At 32.3% G+C, this 23,357-nt stretch overlaps 7 protein-coding genes across 7 annotated transcripts; 4 read left to right on the top strand and 3 right to left on the bottom strand.

The window, feature by feature from the left end:
• Positions 1-430: 430 nt before the first annotated feature.
• On the top strand, positions 431-975 carry LY79DRAFT_669034 (cupin domain-containing protein; the record flags this gene model as incomplete). Its single annotated transcript, XM_060563591.1, has 2 exons — positions 431-607; positions 661-975. The coding sequence occupies 2 exons, from the start codon at positions 431-433 to the stop codon at positions 973-975; spliced, it is 492 nt and encodes a 163-aa protein (XP_060415078.1).
• A 341-nt stretch (positions 976-1,316) lies between these two features.
• LY79DRAFT_550983 (PhlG protein) lies at positions 1,317-2,360 on the bottom strand. The gene has a single exon (XM_060557604.1). It carries the CDS (start codon positions 2,343-2,345, stop codon positions 1,344-1,346), a length of 1,002 nt encoding a protein of 333 aa, XP_060415077.1. The 5' UTR covers positions 2,346-2,360; the 3' UTR covers positions 1,317-1,343.
• An 80-nt stretch (positions 2,361-2,440) lies between these two features.
• On the bottom strand, positions 2,441-3,387 carry LY79DRAFT_550982 (uncharacterized protein). Its single transcript, XM_060557603.1, has one exon. It carries the CDS (start codon positions 3,180-3,182, stop codon positions 2,835-2,837), a length of 348 nt encoding a protein of 115 aa, XP_060415076.1. The 5' UTR covers positions 3,183-3,387; the 3' UTR covers positions 2,441-2,834.
• Positions 3,388-19,884: 16,497 nt separating this feature from the next.
• Positions 19,885-21,130, top strand: LY79DRAFT_550979 (uncharacterized protein). The gene is made up of 2 exons (XM_060557602.1): positions 19,885-20,735; positions 20,807-21,130. The coding sequence occupies exons 1-2, from the start codon at positions 20,045-20,047 to the stop codon at positions 20,866-20,868; spliced, it is 753 nt and encodes a 250-aa protein (XP_060415075.1). The 5' UTR covers positions 19,885-20,044; the 3' UTR covers positions 20,869-21,130.
• Positions 21,131-21,721: 591 nt separating this feature from the next.
• LY79DRAFT_684942 (uncharacterized protein) lies at positions 21,722-22,310 on the bottom strand (the record flags this gene model as incomplete). Its single annotated transcript, XM_060564638.1, is given in 2 exon segments — positions 21,722-21,758; positions 21,775-22,310. 2 exon segments carry the CDS (start codon positions 22,308-22,310, stop codon positions 21,722-21,724), a joined length of 573 nt encoding a protein of 190 aa, XP_060415074.1.
• A 195-nt stretch (positions 22,311-22,505) lies between these two features.
• On the top strand, positions 22,506-22,816 carry LY79DRAFT_550978 (uncharacterized protein). Its single transcript, XM_060557601.1, has one exon. It carries the CDS (start codon positions 22,540-22,542, stop codon positions 22,711-22,713), a length of 174 nt encoding a protein of 57 aa, XP_060415073.1. The 5' UTR covers positions 22,506-22,539; the 3' UTR covers positions 22,714-22,816.
• Positions 22,817-22,829: 13 nt separating this feature from the next.
• Positions 22,830-23,225, top strand: LY79DRAFT_513645 (uncharacterized protein; the record flags this gene model as incomplete). The annotated part of the gene is made up of 1 exon (XM_060554517.1): positions 22,830-23,225. A coding segment is annotated over one exon (396 nt), but the record flags the coding sequence as incomplete, so codon positions are not given.
• Between the last annotated feature and the right edge of the window lie 132 nt (positions 23,226-23,357).

The following is a 23,357-nucleotide window of genomic DNA, read 5'->3' as shown; positions in this document are numbered from 1 at the left end:
CATCGCCTGCTGCTCCAAAACGGACCACTCTCAAGCATTGGTAATTCTTTTTCTCGTTCAATTCTGATGAATAACCGGCAGTTCTTCAAAGTTTTAATTAATACTCATGATATGTATCATGTCTCCGAGGGTCCAATGGGCTGAGTAGTTTGAAAGGTGACATGGCCTGATTGATCGATGACGTATTCATTATTAACAGGTCATAACATCGTCGCTATACCGTCACGTCACACCAGAGCTAGCATCTTTATATACACCAGACTATACCCTTGGAAAGATCGTTCCATCTTGTATTATTCGATCCAGTACAATAGAATCCATGTTGACCCAGAAGTTCTTTCGCACAATCAGCAGCGTCTACTGGACTTCGCTAGGCCGTCGTATCACCTCAGCACAAGTACAAACCAGGAGCTTCTCTGCGACGGCCACAATGTCCAAATTCCCTATTTCCTCAAGCGATCCTCCCAAAAAGGAGATGCAGTACTTTCCTGATATGACCACAGCTCTGCCGTCCGAGTCCGGCGAGTTCCGTCGGGTCCTTTGGACCGGTCTATATTCTCAACTGGTTCTTATGACGGTCCCAGTTGGTGGTGACATTGGCGAGGAGGTGGGCATGCTGTGGTCTGCGTAGATAGAATCTGAATGCTAACAAAACACTAGATCCATACTGTTGACCAAATCCTAACGTTTACCTCCGGCAAAGGTCTGGCGCAAGTCGGCGGCAAGGAGCAAGAGGTCAAGGCTGGTGATATGGTTATTGTCCCTGCCGGAACCAAGCATCAGTTCTTGAACAAAGGTCCGACTCCATTGATTCTATATACAGTGTACTCGCCGGCCGAGCATAAGCCCACCACGGTCCATAAAACCAAAGAACAGGGTGACGAGGAAGAGGAAGAGGGCATCGACGAGCCGCCTGAATGGAGCCAGAGAAGCAAAGAGCAAAATGAGAAGGAGGGTTGGGTGAAGGGCGAATAATTGTACCACTAGTTACGTATAGCTTGCTGGCATCAAATACTTCAGACTCGGGGCATATACTAATGTGAAGATGCGGTTCAACCTTGGAAGAGATTTACACATTCCTTCTACATGGCCGCGGACGTTTCATTGCCTCAAGCTATCATCAGTTCAAACCCCCAGCACAATATCATCGTAACAGATCTGTCATCCCCTTCGAGATGCGCAGTAGAAATGGACACTACTCGGCATCAAGAGTACAATATAGGACGATAATTAGCGCACCCAGTCGCTCCTCACAATGTCTTCAATGAACCAATCATTAGTAACAGATTTGTTTCAAGGGATAGATACGGTACGCAGCTGATTGCTCCCTAAACGATACAATGTCAAAGCTTTCCGGCCAGGTGATCGGCGTAAAGATCCGGTAAGAAGGAAGCCAAGTTAGTAAACTCGGTCTGGTCGTGTATGAAGTGTTCGTAGGCAACATTTTCCCCTGCCATGCGATGTTTGATTCCTAGCGCTCCTGCGAGGTAGTCGATCCCAACCTTCATGCCGAACAGTTTGTAATGGACGCCTCCACCAAGCCAATACCGACTTCGTAATTCAAGACCGTCCTCAGTCTTCCGCCAGAGATGCAAAAAGTCACCAATCTTCAGATTGGCCACCAAACCGTCCCAAAGCTCCGCACAAACAGCCGCCTCATAGCCAGCCTCCTTGAGATCGGCCCACGGCAAGCCGTAGTGAGCAGGGTCGACGAAATGGATCCTAACGGTCATCTTGGTCGCGCCGATGAACTCCGTTACGCGATGCGTGGAGCCCAGCCACTTTTGCGTGTGAGACAGGTCGTCGCGGTGCAGGCGGTGTGCGTAGTTCGAGTGGACGCTCAGATGGTCGTATGGAAACCACAGGGCGTAGCGCTCCGGCTCGACGCTGTGCCACCAAAACCACCAGCGGACCATGTCTCCAGTCGAGCCCGGGAATCGCGTTCGCGACGTGACGTACGCGGTCCCGTCCGGGAGGGCACGCCAGCCGTTCTCGTGTCGGTGATAGCCAGGTTCGAGTAAGCGACGGCAGTCTTTGATTGGCAACACACCATCCGGCGGCATCTGCTGCCGCATGTACTGCGGGATGTCGGCATAGATGTACAGGTCTTGATTGAAATACTTGGCGTACTTCTTGTTCTTTATGCGCCTTCTGTTGTGATGAAACGCTTTCTGCGTCTCGAGTGGATAATATATGATAGGAACTTTGGCAGGATAGCCATCTTGGTCCGGGTTTTGGAGACGATTCAGTGCTATCGTATTGCTCGTTAACGTTGGTGATGCTATCTGGCTTCGCAGCGCTGAAAGCCGCAACGCAGACCTTTGACGTAGCGATTCGGGGTCCATATTGCTTCCTTCCTGTCACCACCTTTGGTTTATTTTATGATGGCTAGATGATGGTAAGTAAGAGAAGTAGATAGGCATTTATACCTTGTTGCAGAGTGCGGTCTGGGGGGGCTAGTGCGCAATTTGACTTTGTGTTGACCCTCGGCATATTAACCTCAGCTTATTAAACTCAGCGGCACGCGTAGTCATTAAACCTAGTTACGGCCAACCGCCTATTAATATCTAACCTTCAATGGCGCGCAATCATACAATCCAGCATGGCATATCGATCCGGCGTTTGCAAACCGCGTGGTGAGAAGGTGCTAGTGTTTAAATAAGAAAACCGTCGCCGTGAGATGCAATAAGCAGCCGGGTTCCAGACGTACAAGCTTGATAGGCGGCTTGGTGCCATCCGTTTGGAGATGTGACTTCTTGGTAGTGTTGTCCGTGGGAAAAGCAGGCCAACATCCTTCGTTTGCGCTCCAAACCTTAGAAAACATCTTGCCTGGCTCAGATAACTCTAAACATGTTCGACTTCACCCCTCTTTTCAGTCCTTCGGCCCTCCCATTCTCGTACTCGACACCTGCCGCGCCGCCCTCTCCTGACATACCCTCCAGCTTCAATCGCAATTCCTCGTCCAGCTCCGCGATTGTCTTCTTCTCCCTCTTCTCCATCTGTACGGTTTCAGCGCTGTCTTCGGCCGATGTGGCTTGCGTCTGATCGCGTGTGGCTTTTTGTGTGTTTCCGGTCTTTGATGACGATGATTGGGTGGTCAGATGTGCTGCAACTGCGGACGTCTTGGCAGCTGGAGCGGGGAACTTGGTTGCCAGGCGCAGTTGGTTGGCCGGTCGAAGCATGTCGTGGCAAGGTTCTCTGAACAATGATATTCTTTTGGGGTATGTGAAGCTGATGCCCAAGATAATTCAAAAAGAGTCTTTAGAGTAGTGCGGGATAGGTTATTGGATTTACAGTAATAGATTCTATGTTGCTGTGTGTTATCGTTCGTCATGATATCATTAAGTAGTGCGTTTAGGGGGCAATTCATGTAGTTAAAAGTGGCTTGTTTCTTCTATCTATAGTACTATAATCCATGTTCCTTAAATATTGCCTTGCTTAGTGGATTCTGCCGCAAGTATCCATATTCAGGAGCAAAGGTTAGATTAATAAGTAATATTATTCTAGAGAGCAGTGTTAGTTAGTAATATCCTATGTGATATACCCCCTTAGGCGTTAGCGTAGGTCACTGTACGCCTAGATATAAAGGAAAAATAGTTCTTTTAGTGTAAAAAGGCTAGTTATTATATAATTATAGGCTACTAGTATTAGGTATTCTTATTAGTAAGGCTACTTACTATAAGGCTAGCTTATACACTAGTAAATATTACCTTAAGGCTAAATTTATAGTTACTTTTTTTTTAATAACTATAATAATAATTATAAGTTATATTATTATTTTTATTATAATTAATTACTAACTTATTATCTTTTTATATTACTATACTACTTTACTTAATTACTAATACTTTTTTTTTTTTAGATATTTTATAAAACTATTACCTTTAATAAAGCTTATATATATACTTTTATAGCTACTATAGGCCCTAAGGCTATAGTAGTCTTACTGCTATATAACTACTATAGTTACTATAAGTGTACCTTATCTTCTCTTAAGGAGAAAAAAAAGACCTTTAGTAGGTCTATAGAAGAGTAAGAACCCTCTATAGATAAGTCTTATAAGTATTATCTTATCTTATTACTAGTTAATTAATTTTAGTACTAAAGAATAAGTATAGCTTTTTAAAAGTAATAATAAGTAGTCTTTTTAAAGACTAGCCTTCTTAACTTTAGTTAAAAAAAGCTAAGTAACTTAGGCCTAGATTTACCTTTAACTAGTATATTACTACTTATTATTACCTAGTTATTTTTTAATTACTAACTTATTTTATAGATAATAAAGTAATAGTAAAGTAAATATTTTTTTACTTTTATACTAATAATAAAGAGAGCCTACTACTATCTCCTAAGGTTAAAAAAGATTTAGGTAGTAATAATAATACCTTTATAAAGGCACTAGAGTACTAAGAAAGTATAGTAAGAAGACCTACTGTTGTTAGCCTTTATAAGTGTTACTTAAGGAGTATACTTATAAGTTAATCTAATAGTAAGTGTCTTTTAGGTCTTAGCCTTAAATATTACTAATATATTATATATTAGTATATATATATACTATTTACCTCTAAGGTTATTAGCCTAGCTAATACCCTTCTATATACTTTAAGTAGTAAAAAGCCTTATATAAGGTAAGTTACTTTTTATTTATATAATAGTTACTTTTACTTATATATCTTTATTTTAGGTAATTATAGCTATATAGTTATATATATAGGTAGTTTTACCTTAAACCTTAAAGAAGAAAAAGGCTACTTTACCTATAACTATCTTCTCTAATAAGGATAAAGAGAAAGATAAAGATAAAGAGGAAGAGAAAAAGTAAGAGAAAAAAGAAAAAAAGAAGTATAATAAAGTAAGTAGCCTTAAGGATCTCTTTATAAAGGCTATTACCCCTAAGTATTCCTCTAGTCTCTTTATTAGTCTTTATATATATTATAGCTATACTTTTAGTACTACTTATATATAGGCTAACCTTAATAGCTTTATTAGTAAGCTTCCTCTTTTATAGAAAACTTACTTTATATTTTATTATCTCTTAAATAACTATATAGATGCCTTTCTCTATTAATAATAGGCTTTTTAGCCCTTAGGCTATTTTTATCTTTTTAGAATATTAGGCTTCTTAGCCTATAGGCTATTTTTTAATTTTTACTTTAGCTTAGGCCCTTTAGCCTTAGGCTATTATTTAATTTTAGAGAAGTTTTTACTTTTACTTTTCTTATTATTTATTAATTAGGTCTTTATTTCTTTTTACTTTACTATATACTATATATCTTATAAGTTAAAAAGTACTCTAAAGTGCTTAAATTTAGCTTATAAGAGATTCTTAGTAAGTCTATTTACTAGTATCTTATTTATTAATAAATATATAATATTAACTTTACTTTTTATATAGACCTCTTATAGCTATATATTCTAAATATTAATATAGTAAAGTTATATTATAATCTTTTTTTTCTCTTATAATTAAGTAAATTATTTACTAGTTATTATATTATACTACTTATATATTGTCTTTTAATTTAAGGTAAATATTATAAAAGAGGTATTTTAAGGTAATAAGCTCTTTAGTTATATAGTTAAAAGTAAAAAGCTTAGCTTTAGTTATTAATATTATAACTATTACTTAGTAAGTTACCTTCTAATAAATTAGCCTACTAAAGAAATATATAATATACCTCTAGAATAACTAATAAGTAATTATATTATTAGTAAAAGAAGTATTACTTATATAGAGAAGTTATATACCCCTTAAAATACTAAAGTATATTAATAGGTATAAGGTATAAAAAAGGTATTAAATATACTACTTTACTACTTAAATATAGTGTACACTTAGGTTTATTAGGTACCTAGAGAGAAGTAAGTAAGTAAATACTATATTTAGCTAGATTATTATAGTAGTATATAAGATTAATCTAACTATCTCTTAAAATAGCTTTACCTTTACTAATATTACTGTCCCTTTGTTTTAGAAAAAGTCTATTATTAGTAGTAGTGTTATAGAAGAAATCCTATCTATATATTTAAACTTTACTACTATATTATAAATATATTAGTTATAGTAAAGAAATATCTTCTAGTTAGGTCTATTATATATAATATAAATACCTAAATACTACTTTATTTTTCTAAAGTCTTTTATTTTATATACCTTTTTTAGCCTTATAATAATTACTTTTTTACCTTCTTGCTCTCTTTTAGGTATATAATAAGAATATTATTAATATAAAAAGTATATATATAGTATACTCCTTAGAAATAAAGAAATAAAGGTCTTCCTTTAATAATAGTAGCCCTAGGCTTTTTAGTGTCTTTATAAACTCCTTAAACTAAAAAGAGGTATATTATATAACCTATATAAGGCCTATATAATAAACACTACTTTTCTTTTTTACTAATAACCTAGTAGTAGTTTATAGTATATTAGCTTTTTTAATAGGTCTTTTTTAGTATTAAGAAATATATTAACTATATTAAGTTACCTAACTTTAAGGTTAAATTATATAGTAATAGCTATTACTATATAAAAGGTTTACACTATAAAGGTTACTATATATATTTAAAGAAGGAGGTCTTTTTCTTATATATCCCCCTTATAATAACTTATACCTTACTATAGTTAAAATATTCTTTTAAATCTTACTTATATATTTACACTTACTTTAATAAGAGAAGCCTTATTTTTAGTAGTAAATCTTACTTATTAATTACCTTAAACGCTTTAAGATACTTTAGTTCTATAATTTTATAATCTATTACTTATTATAGTAGTTAATAAAGGTCTAGAGGTATCTTAATTAGCTTCTTTAGTGTCTATAGTAGTCTTATAAGATTATTATAATAATATTACTTTTTATTTAATATTTATAGTATATAATAAGTTATTAGCTTATATATTACTATATTTACTATAGTATATAGTATATAGTACTTATTATTTACTTTAGCTTTTACTTTTTATTAATTATTTAAGAAGGTTATAAAGAAGCTTTTAAGGCTTAGTCTTTTCTTTTAACTAAGGGACAAAAAGAATACCCCCTTAGAGGCTACTAGTAGGTGTCTTACTCCTAGTCTACACTTTAGTATACTAAAGTTAACTATACCTATATATACTAAAAGGTGTCTTTATTATTAGCTTATTTTTATTTCTTAGCTTTACTTCTCTTAGCTTAGACTATTAGGTTAATTATATAGCTATATATTAATCTATATATCTTTTACTATTTTAAAATACTAATTATTATTTAGTAGTATAAAGGTTAAAAGACCTTCTTTATATAAGGTTATAATCCCTCTTATACTATAGTGCTTAGCCTTATTATATAATCTTACTACTTAACTATTATTAAGTATTATACCTAGTTAACTAATTTTAAAGAATAAGGCTATCTTAGTATTTAAATTACTAGGGCCTAGTGTTATCTTAGGAGTCTATACCTCTTTTTTTTCTCTTATAGTAATACTTTAGTTATATTACTTAATATCTTAAGTAATTACTTTAGTATTACTTAATAAAGGATTATTATTCTATATTATAGTAACTATTATTTTAAATACTATTATTATTACTTTTATTAACCTAAGTATATTTATTATTATATTTTACTTATAGTCTTTATCTTTAATAATTTTAACTATACTTCTTACTTTTAACTTTACTATTATATTACTTTTCTTATCTTTACTTTAGAAGAACTTTATTATATTAAAGTATATATTATATATAATAATTACCTTATATAGCAAGAGTACTTAAATCTTATAAAGGTTATATATATTTTATATATAGTTTACTAAGTATCTAATATATACTTATAATTTAACTTTAAATTATTTTTTTTAATACTTTTCTTATAGTTACTTATTAATAAATAAGCTTAATATCTATATATATATATTTATTCTTAGTAAAAACAAAGGTTATACTATAATACTACTATATACACTAGTGCCTACTAGTAAAAGTACTATTTAAACTAAGCCTTTTTTTTCTTAATAGGTAAAGTCTAGTTATAATATTAGAGAAGGCTTATATTATATATATAGATTACTATAAGCGCTACCTCTAGCTATAGTTTATAGGGTAGTCTAGAGAACAAAAGTATCTTTACTATATAAGTAATAATCTTTTACTTTACTTTCTCTCTACTGCCTATAGGCTCTTTTATATTTAGTAAAAAGAGCTTTATATTTATCCTAAGCTCTACTATTTACCTTTTATACTCTATATCTCTTTTAATACTAATAACTAATATATCTTTATTTTAGTAGATTTTATAAATATTAACCTCTTACTACTAGGTAACTTAAGTAATAAATCTATAGATAACTAAGAATATATTATTATAGGTCTTTTTAAGAAGTATAACTTTAAAAAGCTAAGTAATATACTTATCTCTTAAGTATATAAGCTACTTTAAGTAATTAAATCTAGTTAAAAAGTTAAAGAGATCCTAAGAGATATAATAATATAGATAAATTAAGTAGTCTTTAGAGGCTTACTTTAAAATTACTTTACTTATATAGGCAATAGTATAATACTGTTAGTAACACCAAGGGATAGGTTAATATAGTTAACTATATATATTAGTAGTAATTAATAAATAATAGAGGTAACTGTAGTTCTTTATTATACGTAAAGAAAAGAAGGATAATTATTATAGGTTAGTTAGTTAAATAACTAACTTATTGCCTATAAATCCTTAGAGAATCTATAGCTAAATATCTAAGGATTTACTAGTAATAAGTTATTAGGGTTAACTTAATAACTTTAATATTTATTTGTAATAGTTAATATTATAACACTAGTAACTTTCTATAGTACTAAAAATCCCCTATTATTTATATCTAAAAGAATAGCTAAAAAATATAATAAAAATAAGAAGCTAAAAAATATTTAATACTTTTTGCTTATATAGTCTATTATATATAAGAAACTTATTTATTTATCTATATCTCTAACTGCCTATTACTAACTAGCTTCTTTAATATATTATTTAGTAATAACTTTATAAATTTATTTACTAGGTTATTACTACTGTAAATCTACTATATCTTAAAAATCTTGTAGTGTTTATATAACTAGTAAAGGGCTATAATATTTATTATAAGTTACTTCTCTTTTATAGTACTAAGCTTTATAAGGTACTTATAAAGCAAGTATAAGTTAGTGTAGAGTATTATAGGTATTTATAGTAGCTTAAGGTAGTTAGTAATTATTACAAGAGTAGTACTAATTATATAGGCAATATTAGCGCTAGTAACTATCCTATAGACCTTAGAGGTAAATATACTATATATAACTCTTTTGTACTTTATTAAACTAAAGTAGACAATATTACTAGTTAATTTAAAGCTTTTGCTGTTAATAGTAGGTTACTTAATAATTTATTTATTAGTAAGGACTATAATAAAGCTAAGTTAAAAGGTAAAGTTGTAGTTATTTATAAATAAGCTATTAATAAATATAAAGAGCTTAGTAGTTATAAGGTTAATTAGTAAGAATTATAGGCTATAGTTAAGGTTATTAATTTACTATTTAATTTAGTAGTTTAAAGCTTTAATCTCCTCTACTATAGGTAATTAGTGTTAAGTAATAACTAAATAGTTAAAGTAAGCTTTAGGTTAATAAATAAAAGTAATATATACGCTATAGGTGTATTACTAGATATAATCTTACTAAGCAGTAGGTAATTTTTTATTAATAAGTTAAAGCTTTTTGCCTTAGCCTTTTTAGTAAAAGGTAAGCTTACTATTAGTAGTAATAGATAATATACTACTATTAAAGGTAATAAAGTTATTAGCTATAAGTAACTGCTTAGGTTTTACTATAAAAGTAGCCTTCTTAAGCTTCTTCTCTTTATAGGCAGAGAATTTACTGTTTATAAGGCTAATTATATTATCTATTTATATACTAATTAATCTAAAGTTACTATTATTAGGTAATAATATTAATAGGTAAAGGTTAAAGGTTAATAAATCTATCTAGAGATTCTCTTTATAATAGTAGTTATATATTACCTACTAGTAGGTTTTTACCTCTATAATACTATATAATAGCTTAGTTACTATTATTATTATATTTATTAAATAAAGATAGTAAATCTACGTAAGTAAGTAGGCAAGAATAATATAATTTAGTAGTATTACTAATTAGGTATATACCTAGGTAATATTATATAACTAGAGGAGAAATCTATATTAAAGCAGTAAAGAGGCAAAAGTAAAGATTAATTACTAGGCTATTTACTAGATAGTAGGCAACTATATAAAAATTATTTCTTTACTATTATCTATATAGCCTTAGATAATAAGCTATAATTTCTTATAAGGCTACTTATTTTTACCTTTTACTTTATAGACTATATATAATTTAAATACGTAGGTGTTACTGTAGGATTTCTTATTATAGGTGATAATATAAAATACACTATAGTTAATAAAGGCTTTTACTTCTGCCTTATTAGATTCTTTAAAAGGTTTACTAGGCGTAGTAATAATCCCTTTTTTATATAGCTTAATAGTAAATATATAGTCTACCTCTTCCTTTGTAGTTAAGAATACTATAGTTATAGTAAGGTGTATTTTTATAAAGAATATAGGTATTAGGTTCTTTTATAGGTAACTATAGTGTCTTTATAGTAGTTTATTATTAATAATAATAGTATTATATACTTCTTCTTTAGCGTTAGGTATCTCTATAGGGTCTTTTTGCGCTTATGTAGTATACATAGGACTATCTTCTGCTTACGTAGAGTAGTTAGTATACTTATCTAGCGTAGAAAGGTCTAGTTAACCTTCCTCTGTGTAGTAGGGTTTTACTATAGTAATCCTAAAGTTATATAGGCTATAGGGTAAATTAATAGTGTAAGTAGTACTATTATTAGTAATAAGGTAAAATAGGCCCTACTAGCTATATTTCTTGCGCTATATATAGACAAGGGATTAAAGGGGTAAGGTAATAGTATTAGTTAAATCTAGGCTATTATATATAGCTAGTGCTTTATAAAGCTATTGCTTTATATAGATTTAGTGCACTATAGCTATTACTTTCTTAATTACTTTAGTATACTATACAGTAGTTGTAGTAGGTAGTAACTTATTAGTTATTTAGGGGTATATACTAAAAACAAGGAGAGTTAGGATAAGGCTATCTAGGCTAGTAGTATTATTAATTATTTTAATAGTAAGTTAAAGGGCAACTTTAGGTTTAGTACTAATTTCTTTATAAATAATCTTATAGGTGTAGTAAAAGGGTATATAATAGTACTTAACTTTACTAATACTATAATAGGCTTTAATAAGTACTTTTTTTACTTTAATAGATAACTTATAGGTAGTATATTTAAACTTACTAAAGTAAAAATTTAGCTAGTGTCTATTATTATCTAATTAGGTAGGCTAAGATATACGTTAATCTAGTATATTTATAGTGCCTTCTATATATACTCTATAGTAATAGATTATAAGAATCTTACTATATTAAACACTGTTACTATATTAACTATATAAAGTACTAGTTTATTACTATTAAGGTATATTATATTAATAAAGATCTTATAGTTAAACTTATTATTATTATATAGTGTAAATTTAAAGTAACTAGGGGCTTTAGAGTATAATTAGTAGTAGTAGTAGTACTTATTAATAGCTTTAATTAACAAGAGGGAGGTGTTTTCTCTAGTGTATTTAAGTAACTTATAAAGTTACTAAATAGATAGGTAGCTAAATTACTAGTAGATTTAGTATAATTTACTGTCTATTAGGTGTTACCTAGTAATACTCCTCTCTAGTAGTTATAGAAGTATCTATAGGTAGCTAAATTAGTAAATAATAGGTATAATATTATTACCTTAGATTAGCTAGTTAGCAAGGTTATTAAATTTTATACTATAATAGTCTATATCCCTTAAGTAAAAGAGAAATAAGGTATTAGTAGTTATTATATAAAAAACAAGGTTACTAAGTAGTATAGGTATATTAATTACCCCTAGGGATTTAAAGTAGTTACTACTACTAAAGTAAATACTTACTTTACTTACTTAGGCAGTATTTATAGGTATCTTTTTGCCTAAGTAACACTAGAGGGTAAAGTATTACTTATAGCTAGTAGTTAATTTCTTAGCTATACTAGTGTTAAGTATAATGCTATAAAAAGTTACTACTAAATAGCGCTTATTAAGTATAAATATCTTATTAGTTTTTATAGTCTTACTAAGTAATAGCTTCTCTAGTAGGTTCTTATAAGTAAGCGCATAGGTAGTTACCTAGTTATATAACTTAGAGAACATAGTTAGGCTATTAATTAACAGTTATATAAAGAAGGTAGTAGATATAAAGAACACTATATTTATATAGTTATTATTATTACTAGTAGGTTATTCTTTACTATTACTTTTTCTTAAAGATAACTTATATTATAACCTTTATAGTTAAAAAGAAAGTAGTTAAAGGTAGCTAGTAAAGCTTATATAAAGTAGGTACTTTTATACTAGTTAAATAAGGATTACTACTCTTCTTTAGTGTACTTAGTTAACTAATAACTAGGCTTACTATAGATAAAGTACTTCTTAGTTAATTTATTACTACACTAGTTTTTACTATAGTAGTTACTTTATAAAGAACCTTGTATTTACTATAGATTAGTGTAATTATTATAGCTACTATTATACTTATAGTTAACCTAAAATTACTTATCCTCTGTAGTAGATTTATCTATAAGGTATTATATAAGTAGCTTATAGTAAAGTAAAGTATTTACTACTCTATTATATAGTTATATATAGAGGCTATAGAATATAGCTAGTAGGTTAAGGAGAGCTATAGTACACTTAGGTATACTATAACAACAGGTAATAAAGTATATATAATAATCTTTAATGTACATGTATAGTAAGTGGCGTATTATAGTAAGTAGCATATATCCACCTTATTTCTACTAGCTTTATCCTTATATTAACCTTTCTCTATGTATAACAATGGAATCCTCTTCTCAAGAAAGCCAAATCATCCTTGCAATTATAGCTATCTAAAAAGACTAAAATCTATTTATATAAAAGGCAGCCTTTATCTACAATGTACCTAAAACTATACTTTGTTATTAACGCGCTGGAAAAGTCATATAAGCTAAGACATATTTAAAATTAATAAAGATAACTATATTTAAAGAGAAGGTAATTCTTAAAAGGGTTATTAACTTAATTAATTAAGGATTTCCTTTGTAATAAAAAGACATACAAAATATAGCTAATTAACTCCTTAATATATATAACAGGATATATATTAGACCCTAATAGGCAGAGAACTTTATACAACAATAACCCTAATTAAAAATGTAATTTTAACATTAGATTAACTATTAGAGGGCCTTAGCTAAGGATTTTATAATTATATAAGGCTAATTTACACTTATGTAAAATATAATTATAAAGTATAAGATACAGGATTATAATATCTATAATTTTAATAAGACTAGGTTCCTAATAAGAATACTATTGTATACAAAGGTTATTATAACTTCTAACTAACATAAAAAGCCTTATATAAAGCAGCCTAGTAATTATAAATAGGTTTCTATTATTTAGGGTATATATATAGATAGCTAGGTAATACCTCTATATATTATTATAAAAGGTAAATATTACCTTTTATTATAGTACCTTAATAGTAAATTTCTAGCTATATAGTATATTTACCTAAGTAAAAACAGATAAACTATAAACAAGATTAGCCTAGATTAGCTAAAGCACTTTAATTAGTATATAAAGTCTTATACAAAGGGTACTTATTACCTTCTAATCCTAGATAACTATAATAGCTATAAATTAACTAAATTTAATAACTACTATAAAGAAGAAGGTATTATTACTTTATATATACCTCCCTATTTATTATATAAGCTTTAGCCTCTTAATATTAGCTATTTTAGCCCTTTAAAGTACTTATATAGCAAGGAAATTAAGAAAATAATATAGATATAAATTATATATATTACTAAGGACAACTTTTTTTCTGCCTTTAAAGTAGTATTCTTTGCTTTAATAAGTAAAATAAATATATAAGTAGGTTTTTAATAGGCTAGTCTTGTACCTTTTAATCCTAAAGTTATTATTTTTTGCCTAGATTTTAAGCTAAAGACACTAACACTAGTTAACTTACGTCTAACTAGCTTAGGCTTATAGGACCTAAAGACACTAACAACAGTAATTAAAGGTGTATAAAGCTCTGCCTTATTAAAAAAAAGGATTAGGGACTATTAAGGAAGTTTACTAACACTAATGTACAAGGTAATTAACTTATAGTTAAAGGGTATTAGTAAGTTAGTACATTAACTTACTATTGTTAAGGCAGAGAACTATTAACTTTGTACAGGGATAAAGGTACTTAGTAAGCGCTAGAGGGCTAAAAAGACCTAACTACGTCTTAGAGGATCACTTAATATAGCTAAAGTAGAGGCACTATAAGGAGAAAAGGACATTATTAAAGCTAGAGGTAAGGAAATATCCTAAAAGGGGGGTTATACAGAGAGTAGTAAACCACTTGCACAATAATATAGCAATTGCAGGAAGACTAGATATAACGTATAAACCTATAAAGTAGTTTAGGATACTAATAAAGAATAAGGTAATATATATTTTTAATTAATTTTGTATAATCTAGTTAAATTAAGTTATTAAAAAGATAGAAAGGTAGGTAGATGTGTACTACTTACTATAATGTGCTACTTACTATATATATATATTATCCTTAGGTAGGCTATTATAGGTAGTTACCTTAACTAGTTTAGTAACCTTTTTAATAAGTAACTTAAGGATCTTAAGCTTATTCTTACTATAGTTTTTATAAGTAATTAAGTTAAATAATATATAATAAAGCTTAGTAATATAGGCTAAGTGTACCTTATTACCTTTAAATTATTCTTTAAGCTTTACTATTAGGGCATTAAAATTACCTGCCTATTAGTAAAGGGTAAAGGTATAATACTCTTATAGTTTACCTTAGAGTATTACTTAAATTACTGCTCTATAGTAGTCTTATATTATACCTACTTAGACATAAAGGTTATAAAATAATAGTAATTTTAAGTTAATAGTCTTATATTAGCTACTAGTGTACTTTATAGCCTAGTTATTAAAGTATATCTTTATAAGGTTGCTTATTTACTTTAGCGTTAGTCCTAACGTTACTATTAATGTTACTATAGTTAATAAAAGCTCCTATAGTAGTATAGTAGTTATTATATATAGGCTATAGATTTTAGCTATTATATAAGGTTTTAGCGTTAATAAAGGCAGTAGTAAGGTAAAGGTTAGGTTATTATAAGAGGTCTAATAAGTAACTACTAGTAATAAGTGTACTTTAGCTAGTTTTTTACTATATAGGATTATATTATAACCTTAGATATTCTTAATAAAGTAAAGGTCTTTAAGGTGTAGTTTAAAGTTATAAGATAATCTTTTAATAATAGTAATTATTTTATTAGTCTAGTAGGTGCCTTCCTCCTGTTGTAGAGTATTAAACACACGTTAAGTAATTAATAGGTGTTTACTATAGTTAACCTATACGCTATAGTTAACAAGGAAGTTATATAGGCTTATAAGGACCTTCTAGTTAATTACCTTAAAGTTATTTATAGACTATTTACTAAAATCCTTATAGGCGTAGTAAAGTAATTTACTACTAATATAGTTATAGTACTTATAACTACTAATATAAAATATAGTAATAATATTAAGTATAAAAGCTTATTACTTACTTATAAGGTTAGTTAGTAACTTCTTAATATAGTCTTTTCCCTATTACTATAGAAGGATATACTACGTAAGGTTAGTAAGTATAGTAAAGATATTATTAATTACTACTACTTACTACCTTATGTTAAGTAGTATATTATACTTACTATAAACCTCTTCTTATTACCTTATAAGTAATAAGGTAGTAGCTTATAAGCCTTACTTACTTATAAGCTTATTATACTTACTTATCTTAGCTTAGATCTTCTGCTTATAGGCGTAGTGTTATTTACTATTGCCCTCTATTAGCCTAATAACCTCTTAAACATAGGTGTTTCTTCTAGTAGACTAGAAGGTGTATATATTTATTAGAGGGATTACTACTAGTAGTATAGATAGTTAAGAAAAAATACACTCTTGTAGGTAAATAACTTAAGAAAAACAATAGGCTATTATATTAGCTACTTATTAACACTATTAGTTAGTAAAAGAAGGAGAAATAATAGGCTATTATATTAGTAACTTATTAATACTATTAGTTAGTAAAAGAAGTATATATATAAGAAAAAGAAGTTAGTAAGCTAAAGAGCTTATAATAAATAAGATATAGTAAATAATTACTAGTTAGCTATAGGTATATAAAGTAAGGGGTTTTTTATAGTTAAGAGCGCTTCTCTAAAGGTAATAAAGCTTATATAATAGACATAAATTAATAGGGTTTCTACTAGTTAAAGGGACTAGTTATAGATCTATTAATTAACCTATTGTAATAGGTAATTAGTATAAACTATTATAGTAAGGGTATTTATAGAGGCGTTTTTTAGTACTTGCTTACTCTAGGTATATAAATAATTAACTAGTAATAATTACCTCTTCTTATAGTCCTTACTAATCTATAGTTTAGATAGTAAAGTTAACCTATATAGTTAATAGTAAAGTTAACTACTAATTAGTGTTAGTAACACTAAGGGATAAGTTAATATAGTTAACTATATATATTAGTAGTAATTAATAAATAATAGAGGTAACTATAGTTCTCTATTATATATAAAGAAAAGAAAGATAATTATTATAGGTTAGTTAGTTAAATAACTAACTTATTGCCTATAAATCCTTAGAGAATCTATAGCTAAATATCCAAGGATTTACTAGCGATAAGTCATTAGGGTTAACCTAATAACTCTAATATTTATCCGCGATAGTTAATATTATAATAAATACTTATATTTAATATAAGATAGTCCTTTAATTTTTACCCCCTAAGTATTAACCTAGAGTATTATAAGTACTTTAGGCCCTAGATACTTACTCTAAAGGTACTAAAGGTAGACATTATTACTATAGTCTACTAGTATATTTATTAATAAGTAAAATAAGGTTATAAACACTTATATATTTACTAGTAAAGTAAGGCTATAAAGAACAAGGCTATATAATAGCCTAAGGTAAAAAAAAAGAGGTTTATATTTAAAGAAGATAAAGTTACCTTTATATACTAGCTTCTTTATAGTTATATTCTTTTTAGGTATTCTAAAGTAAAAAGTATAGTTATATTCCTAATACTATACCTTTGCCTTCTTAATTAGACCTTCTAAGGTAATATTAATATAAAATCTAGGAATAAAGGCTACGTTTTTTAGTCTAAGATCCTTTATACCTAGCCCTTTTATACTATTAAGGAGGTTCTTTATAATATATATACTATATCTCTTTATAAAGTAAAATATTATACCTAATTTAATATAATAATTATTTATATTTATTTTATAAGAGCTAGGCTTAAGAAGTAACTTATTATTTATAATATAAAGGCCTCTATAGTTATTAAGAATAGTGTTTTTACTAAGAGTATATAAGCTAATAAGTAAAGTTAAGAATATACTAAAAGTTAAAAAAAGTATAGTAAAGGTCTTATTAAATAAGTAAAGGTTAATAGTAACTATAATAAAGGTACCTTATAGGTAGAAGAAGGTTAAATCCCCCTTTTTTTACTTCTTTTATACTTTACCTCTAAGGTTTAACTACTTTAGCTTTAAAAGCTTTATAATAATAGCCTTTACTACTTACTTACTTAGGTTAACCTAAATAATCCTTAACTTACTAAAGAGTATATACTTAATATACCTATAGTTAATAGGTTTTTATAAGTAGTTAGACCTTTTATAAAGGTATTTAAAGTACTACTTTTTATCTTATAGTTTACTTTTCTTTATAAAGGTTATATATACCTTTATTACTTTATAGGATTTTATAAGTATTATTTATAGTAAATTACTTAGTAACTTACTATATTCTCTTAAGGTTATTTATTATCCCCTATATTATTTAGTCTTTATAAGGTTATTTAGCTTACTGTTTACCTAAAAAAAAGTAATTTACTACTTAATAGTATATAAGAAGGTCTTAATTAGGAGAGTACCTTAGATCTTAGGAATACTATATACTTTAGCCTTTATTAAGGTAGTACACTATTCTTTAAGCTAAGTAAATAAGTTATTTATTAATAAAATATATATAAAAGTCTTATTATAATTATTATAGGCTATATTACTTATTATATTATAAAAAAAAGTATATTATTATTTAATCTTTAAAATAGTTATATAAAAAGTAAAGTTAATATTATTATTTAGTAATTATAGCTATATACTTTTTATAATCTCTTTTATAACTATAGTATTAACTTAACTTAATAATAGGTTATTTACTTTTTACTATTTATATATCCTTAGCTTAGTAAAAGATAAATTACTTATAGTAATAATTTATTTTTACTTTATTACTTTATTATTAATAATTAGTACTACTAGCTAAATAAGCTCTTAGCCTTACTACCTTACTTATTAGCTAACTAAGAGGTTATTCTAGCTTATAAGGTTAGCTTTATATTACCTTTAGTGTTTAGTGTTTTACTTTATAATATATTTAGCTAGTATAAGTACTCTTAAGTACTCTAGGAGCTCCTCTTTACTATCTAGATTAATAAATTACTAGACTTTATATTAAGTAGTATAAAAGTAAAGCTTTATATACTATAAGAACTAATCTTTATATATAGTTAAAAGGCTATAAAAGTAAGTATTAGTTAGTAGACTTATTATTACTTCTAAAGGTATTATAGGCATAAGATAAAGTTAAAAAAAAGTATTAGTTTTAAGAAAAGTATTTTTAAGTGTATACTACTTTATAATAGTAAAGGTTATTATTACTTATAAATTAAGTTAAAGCTAGGCTTATAACTATTATTAAGTAGTATGTTTAAGGGGTAATTTATATAGTTAAAAGTAGCTTATTTCTTTTATCTATAGTACTATAATCTATGTTCCTTAAATATTGCCTTGCTTAGTAGATTCTGCTGCAAGTATCTATATTCAGGAGCAAGGGTCAGATTAATAAGCGACGTTGTTCCAGAGAGCGGTGTCAGTCGGCAATATCCTGCGTGACACATGAACTATAGGTGGCCCCTGCTTTTGCGGGTGAGGAAGGGATACCAGGGTATCCGTAGATCGTGTCAGAATCAAATTCGATTCAACATAGAGATTATACACATCTTGCTTCTGTTCTCTCCATTCGCTTCCCCTTGTTCCTTCGTTTTCTTACCTCAAATGGGACGTTACTGATATTAATTCGCGTCGTATTACTAATGAGAGCACGTGAGGATGTGATTATATGGAAGAGACCCGGGCTATTTGATATCTGAGGGCGACAGCATTGCGGATCTGCCCTAGCAAGCGAAACTGCTTGCGCCTTGTCCGCAGATATGCTCCCATGTGGACCATGGCCCGCCTTGTGCTATTCAAATCAGACTATGTTGCTGCAGTTAGCGTAGCCCGAACACAAACTAACCCCAGCCGTCGATTGGCACCTAACACTGCTGTGTCCGGTGGCTGTGCCATGGTATCTTTGCTCACCGTCACAAAAATGCTTCCATAGCGAAAGCAGACGACAGGGATGCAGATCCTCCGCAGCAATAGACCAATAGGCTGCAACACTCAAAAATGACAACCAATGTTGTCGGGTGGAAAGCTGTATGCCTAGCAAGCTGTGCTGCCACAACAGCCTGGTCGGGCGAAGCATTTGCCACGGCTATGGACGGCAATGATGCAAGCGCTTCGAAGTAAGGGTACTTACTTCTTGGCTTTCTGGCGGGGTCGCTTAACAATATATACCATTGAAGCCCATGACATTTGTAGTTAATATCATTTCGTTGCATTATCGACTTCACGCAACGGGTCTTACTGTCTGCTGGTCCGCAACAACATTGGACAGCTCGAGAAATCACGTCCACCAGTATAAAACCCATTGTGTTAATCATGGCATCCAATTCGTCAATGCTCGACGTCGAAGACGTAAAACCCCCAACCTACGACGATACCCTTGCAGAGGCAAGAGGACAACTCAATTGCGGGGAGACGCCAACATTCTTTCTGGACAAGACAACAATCTTTGCCAACACATCCCCGCCTCGCGCACTCTACGAACTGAGCAACATCGTCACGGATGCAAAGTCGCTTACCTACGGGGTTCAGAAAGTTGTCTACAGAGTCAGCCCAGCGCTCGGCAGCGACAAGATCAGGACGAGACTAGACCACATCTACGACTTCACACAAGATCCTATAAGAGCACTCGACAGCTACAAAATGCAGCTGAACGACGTGGTTGTCATACAAGGCAAGATGAATTCCAAGAGGACATACAAGGAAGTGCAGTTGATGCCCAGCGTGGCCGGGTGGAAGGTCAAAAATCACTTCAAGGCCGGCAATAGCGTGGTGCATCAGTTGAAGCATGAGAACGAGATCCACTGGAAGAACATGGAGGACGAGGTCATCGCAATCGAGACGCTGCCCAAGCGAGACAAGGAAAAGAAGTTGCTCAACATGCCTCAGCTGGAAATCAAGACCGCGATGGAAGACAAAGAATTGGACCTGCTAGTGACCAGTTGGATGGCTAGACTCTGGCGGCAATCCGCGGACGAAACCAAAGAACCGATGACGTGGAAAGACTGTAGGTGACAGGTCTCAGGCCATGACCCTGATAACACAAAAACGGCGAATGTTCGTGCTGACTTTTCCTAGTTAAAGACATTTCAAAGATTGCACTCAGACAGAATAGGCCAAGCATCTGGATACTGGGCTGATAGTTCCGCGGCATAAGACTTTGACGACGCAAACGAAAGACTCTCATGCATTTTGCATATATTGGTTAAGAAGATAGACAGATACCCAACCCCCTTGCTTTTTCAATCAAGAATAGGATGAGCCTCATCATATAGGGCTACTGTGTCTGATGCACGATAGCGTTGCCTAGGTTATCTTGTGATATAATTACCTTTACAAGTATTGCGGTTGATCATGCATGCACATATGACAAGAGACTAGGCTGCATGTCTTTGATCTTACAACCAAGTCAACTTCTTGTGATATTACCAACAACCGACAACTTGTTACTCAAATTCCCAGCCCACATTACCACGAGAGCTGCAAAATACTAGGGGAAGGAGAATATCCTAATCGAACAGCTAACAGAACTTTCTTTTGGTCAAAATCATATCAAGGTACGATATCTTGCTCATATATTGTCCTACATACGGTGTGTAAGTTCGGCACCGTGCAACGAAGACGTAAGGAAGGACAGGTTTGGAATCCCATCATGACGATACTCAACGCACGAAGAAAACGCAGTTGTTTATTTGGACCATTCCGTGCAACTACTACTGCGTCAACCACAGCACCCGTACGAAGCAGGGCTCAGAGCGGAGCACGTCCTTTACGCCTGGTGATATGCCTTGGAATAAACATGTTCAAGAAAAGTAGTATCAGTCGGTTCCTCTGCTTGCTGCTCACGAGATAACTTGACGGCTGTGGGACTTGGTGTGTGAATGTCCGGGGCTCAATATTATCAAGGCGGTTGGAGGTACGTGATGCGTCTCAATGAAAGCGAATGCTATGTTTCAAAACTGACGGACGACTTGGGCGTTATGTCCACCATGGTCAATAGCCCTGGGCGACCAGGTGCCTAGGCAAAAGCCTGTAATACGATATACCGCCCCGTATAAGGGGCATTCGGATCGCCCAGCTCATTGTACAGCTCGGTCTCGACGGCAATGTGCCGGACCTTGGCGTGCTCGCGCCCGATCTCTTCCGGGTTCTCGGGCTCGGGAAGCCCACGCACTAGCTTGACGCAGGGGGAGAGCAGAGCGAGCTCGTCGGCCATGATGAAGAACTCGTACCTAGCGCCGCGGGGCACGTAGACTATTTCTCGCGGGTCGCTCTGGCTTGGCTTGAAGGGGACCATGTTCTCGGACTCGACCCAGGTCCGGAAACGACGCTGCAGGTCGGCGATGGAGATGTTGTCCAGGGAATGGTCATCGATGAAGATGAAGTCCATGTTTTGGAGGATCTCTGGGGCGGGGGAGTCGGTGATGCGCTTGCGAAGGTTGGAGAGGACGAGGGCTTTGAACTGGTCCCATTTCAGGGTTGACTCGGGGGCGTAGGTTGTGCGGTAGATTACGAGGCCCCATTTTGAGTAGCCGCAGTCTCTGATGTTGGTTTCATTACCATACAAAAGGACCAGAGTCATCAGCGCGACGTGCCCCAGCTGACCAAGAACATCAATGCCCGCGTTATCGGGGCGCAGAAGATCACGATGTATAGTTTCCTCGAGTGGAACCCGAGCCAAGAGCGTGAGTCCTTATGTTTTGCTGCCCAACCCCCGATACTGCGGAGCGTACGGCAACACGAGTGGTGAGATTCTTCCTGACATGTCTTCTTTTTTCTTTTCTTTTGGTGATCAAATGCTAATATAAGACATGGCTGCCCCTGACACTTCCAACGGCGGTTGCCTCAACGTAGAGACCCCGGAACCCGGCACCGTCGAGGACTCCACCTGCTTCACGAAGGTCAGCGGCTTCAACGCCTACAACTTTCTGTTCGTGAACATTTCCGAGGACAAGAATATCACTACGAACGACCTGGCCAATTAGAACACTTGGATAGGCGAAGAGTCCGGCTGCGACGCGGGTCTCTACGCCAACCTCGCAAGGCCGGCTCGGGCACACCCACCGAGCCCGTCGAGCCTCCCGGTCCCACGCAGTCCGACATCATCGAGAGGTGCCTGAAGTACTACATCGCAGCGTCCGGGGACGGGTGTTGGGCCATCGCTGACGCCAACGGCATCGACCTCGCCGATGTTTACGAGTGGAACCCTACGCTCAACGGGAATTGCTCGGGCCTGTGGCCCGCATACGCTTACTGCGTTAAGGAGCCCGCGTCTTCCGGCAGCGGGTCAGAGCCGATCGAGCCGCCCGGGCCCACGCAGGAGGGAATCACGGCCAGCTGCAAGAAGTATCCCCTCGTCAAGTCCGGGGAAGGGTGCTGGGGCATTCAGCAGGAGTACGGTATCCCCGACTATGCGACTTTTGTCAAGTGGAACCCGGCGCTTGGGTCTGACTGCCAGAACTTATGGCCCAGCTATGCCGTCTGCGTTGGTGTTTAGACCATCATTTGGCCTGAGGGCGGGTTTGGTACTGGACTGCTAAGCCTCGGCGAGACCGGGTTAGTTGATTCCTTCTAGGGAGTTCGATATCGAGGGAAATTCCGTCCCTAATACTGTTCTGGAGTCTTCTGT

The sequence above is a fragment of the Colletotrichum navitas genome, assembly GCF_030913465.1.
Source record: "Colletotrichum navitas strain CBS 125086 chromosome Unknown LY79scaffold_23, whole genome shotgun sequence".
NCBI lineage: Eukaryota > Fungi > Ascomycota > Sordariomycetes > Glomerellales > Glomerellaceae > Colletotrichum > Colletotrichum navitas.
This window is presented reverse-complemented; position numbering and strand designations above follow the sequence as displayed.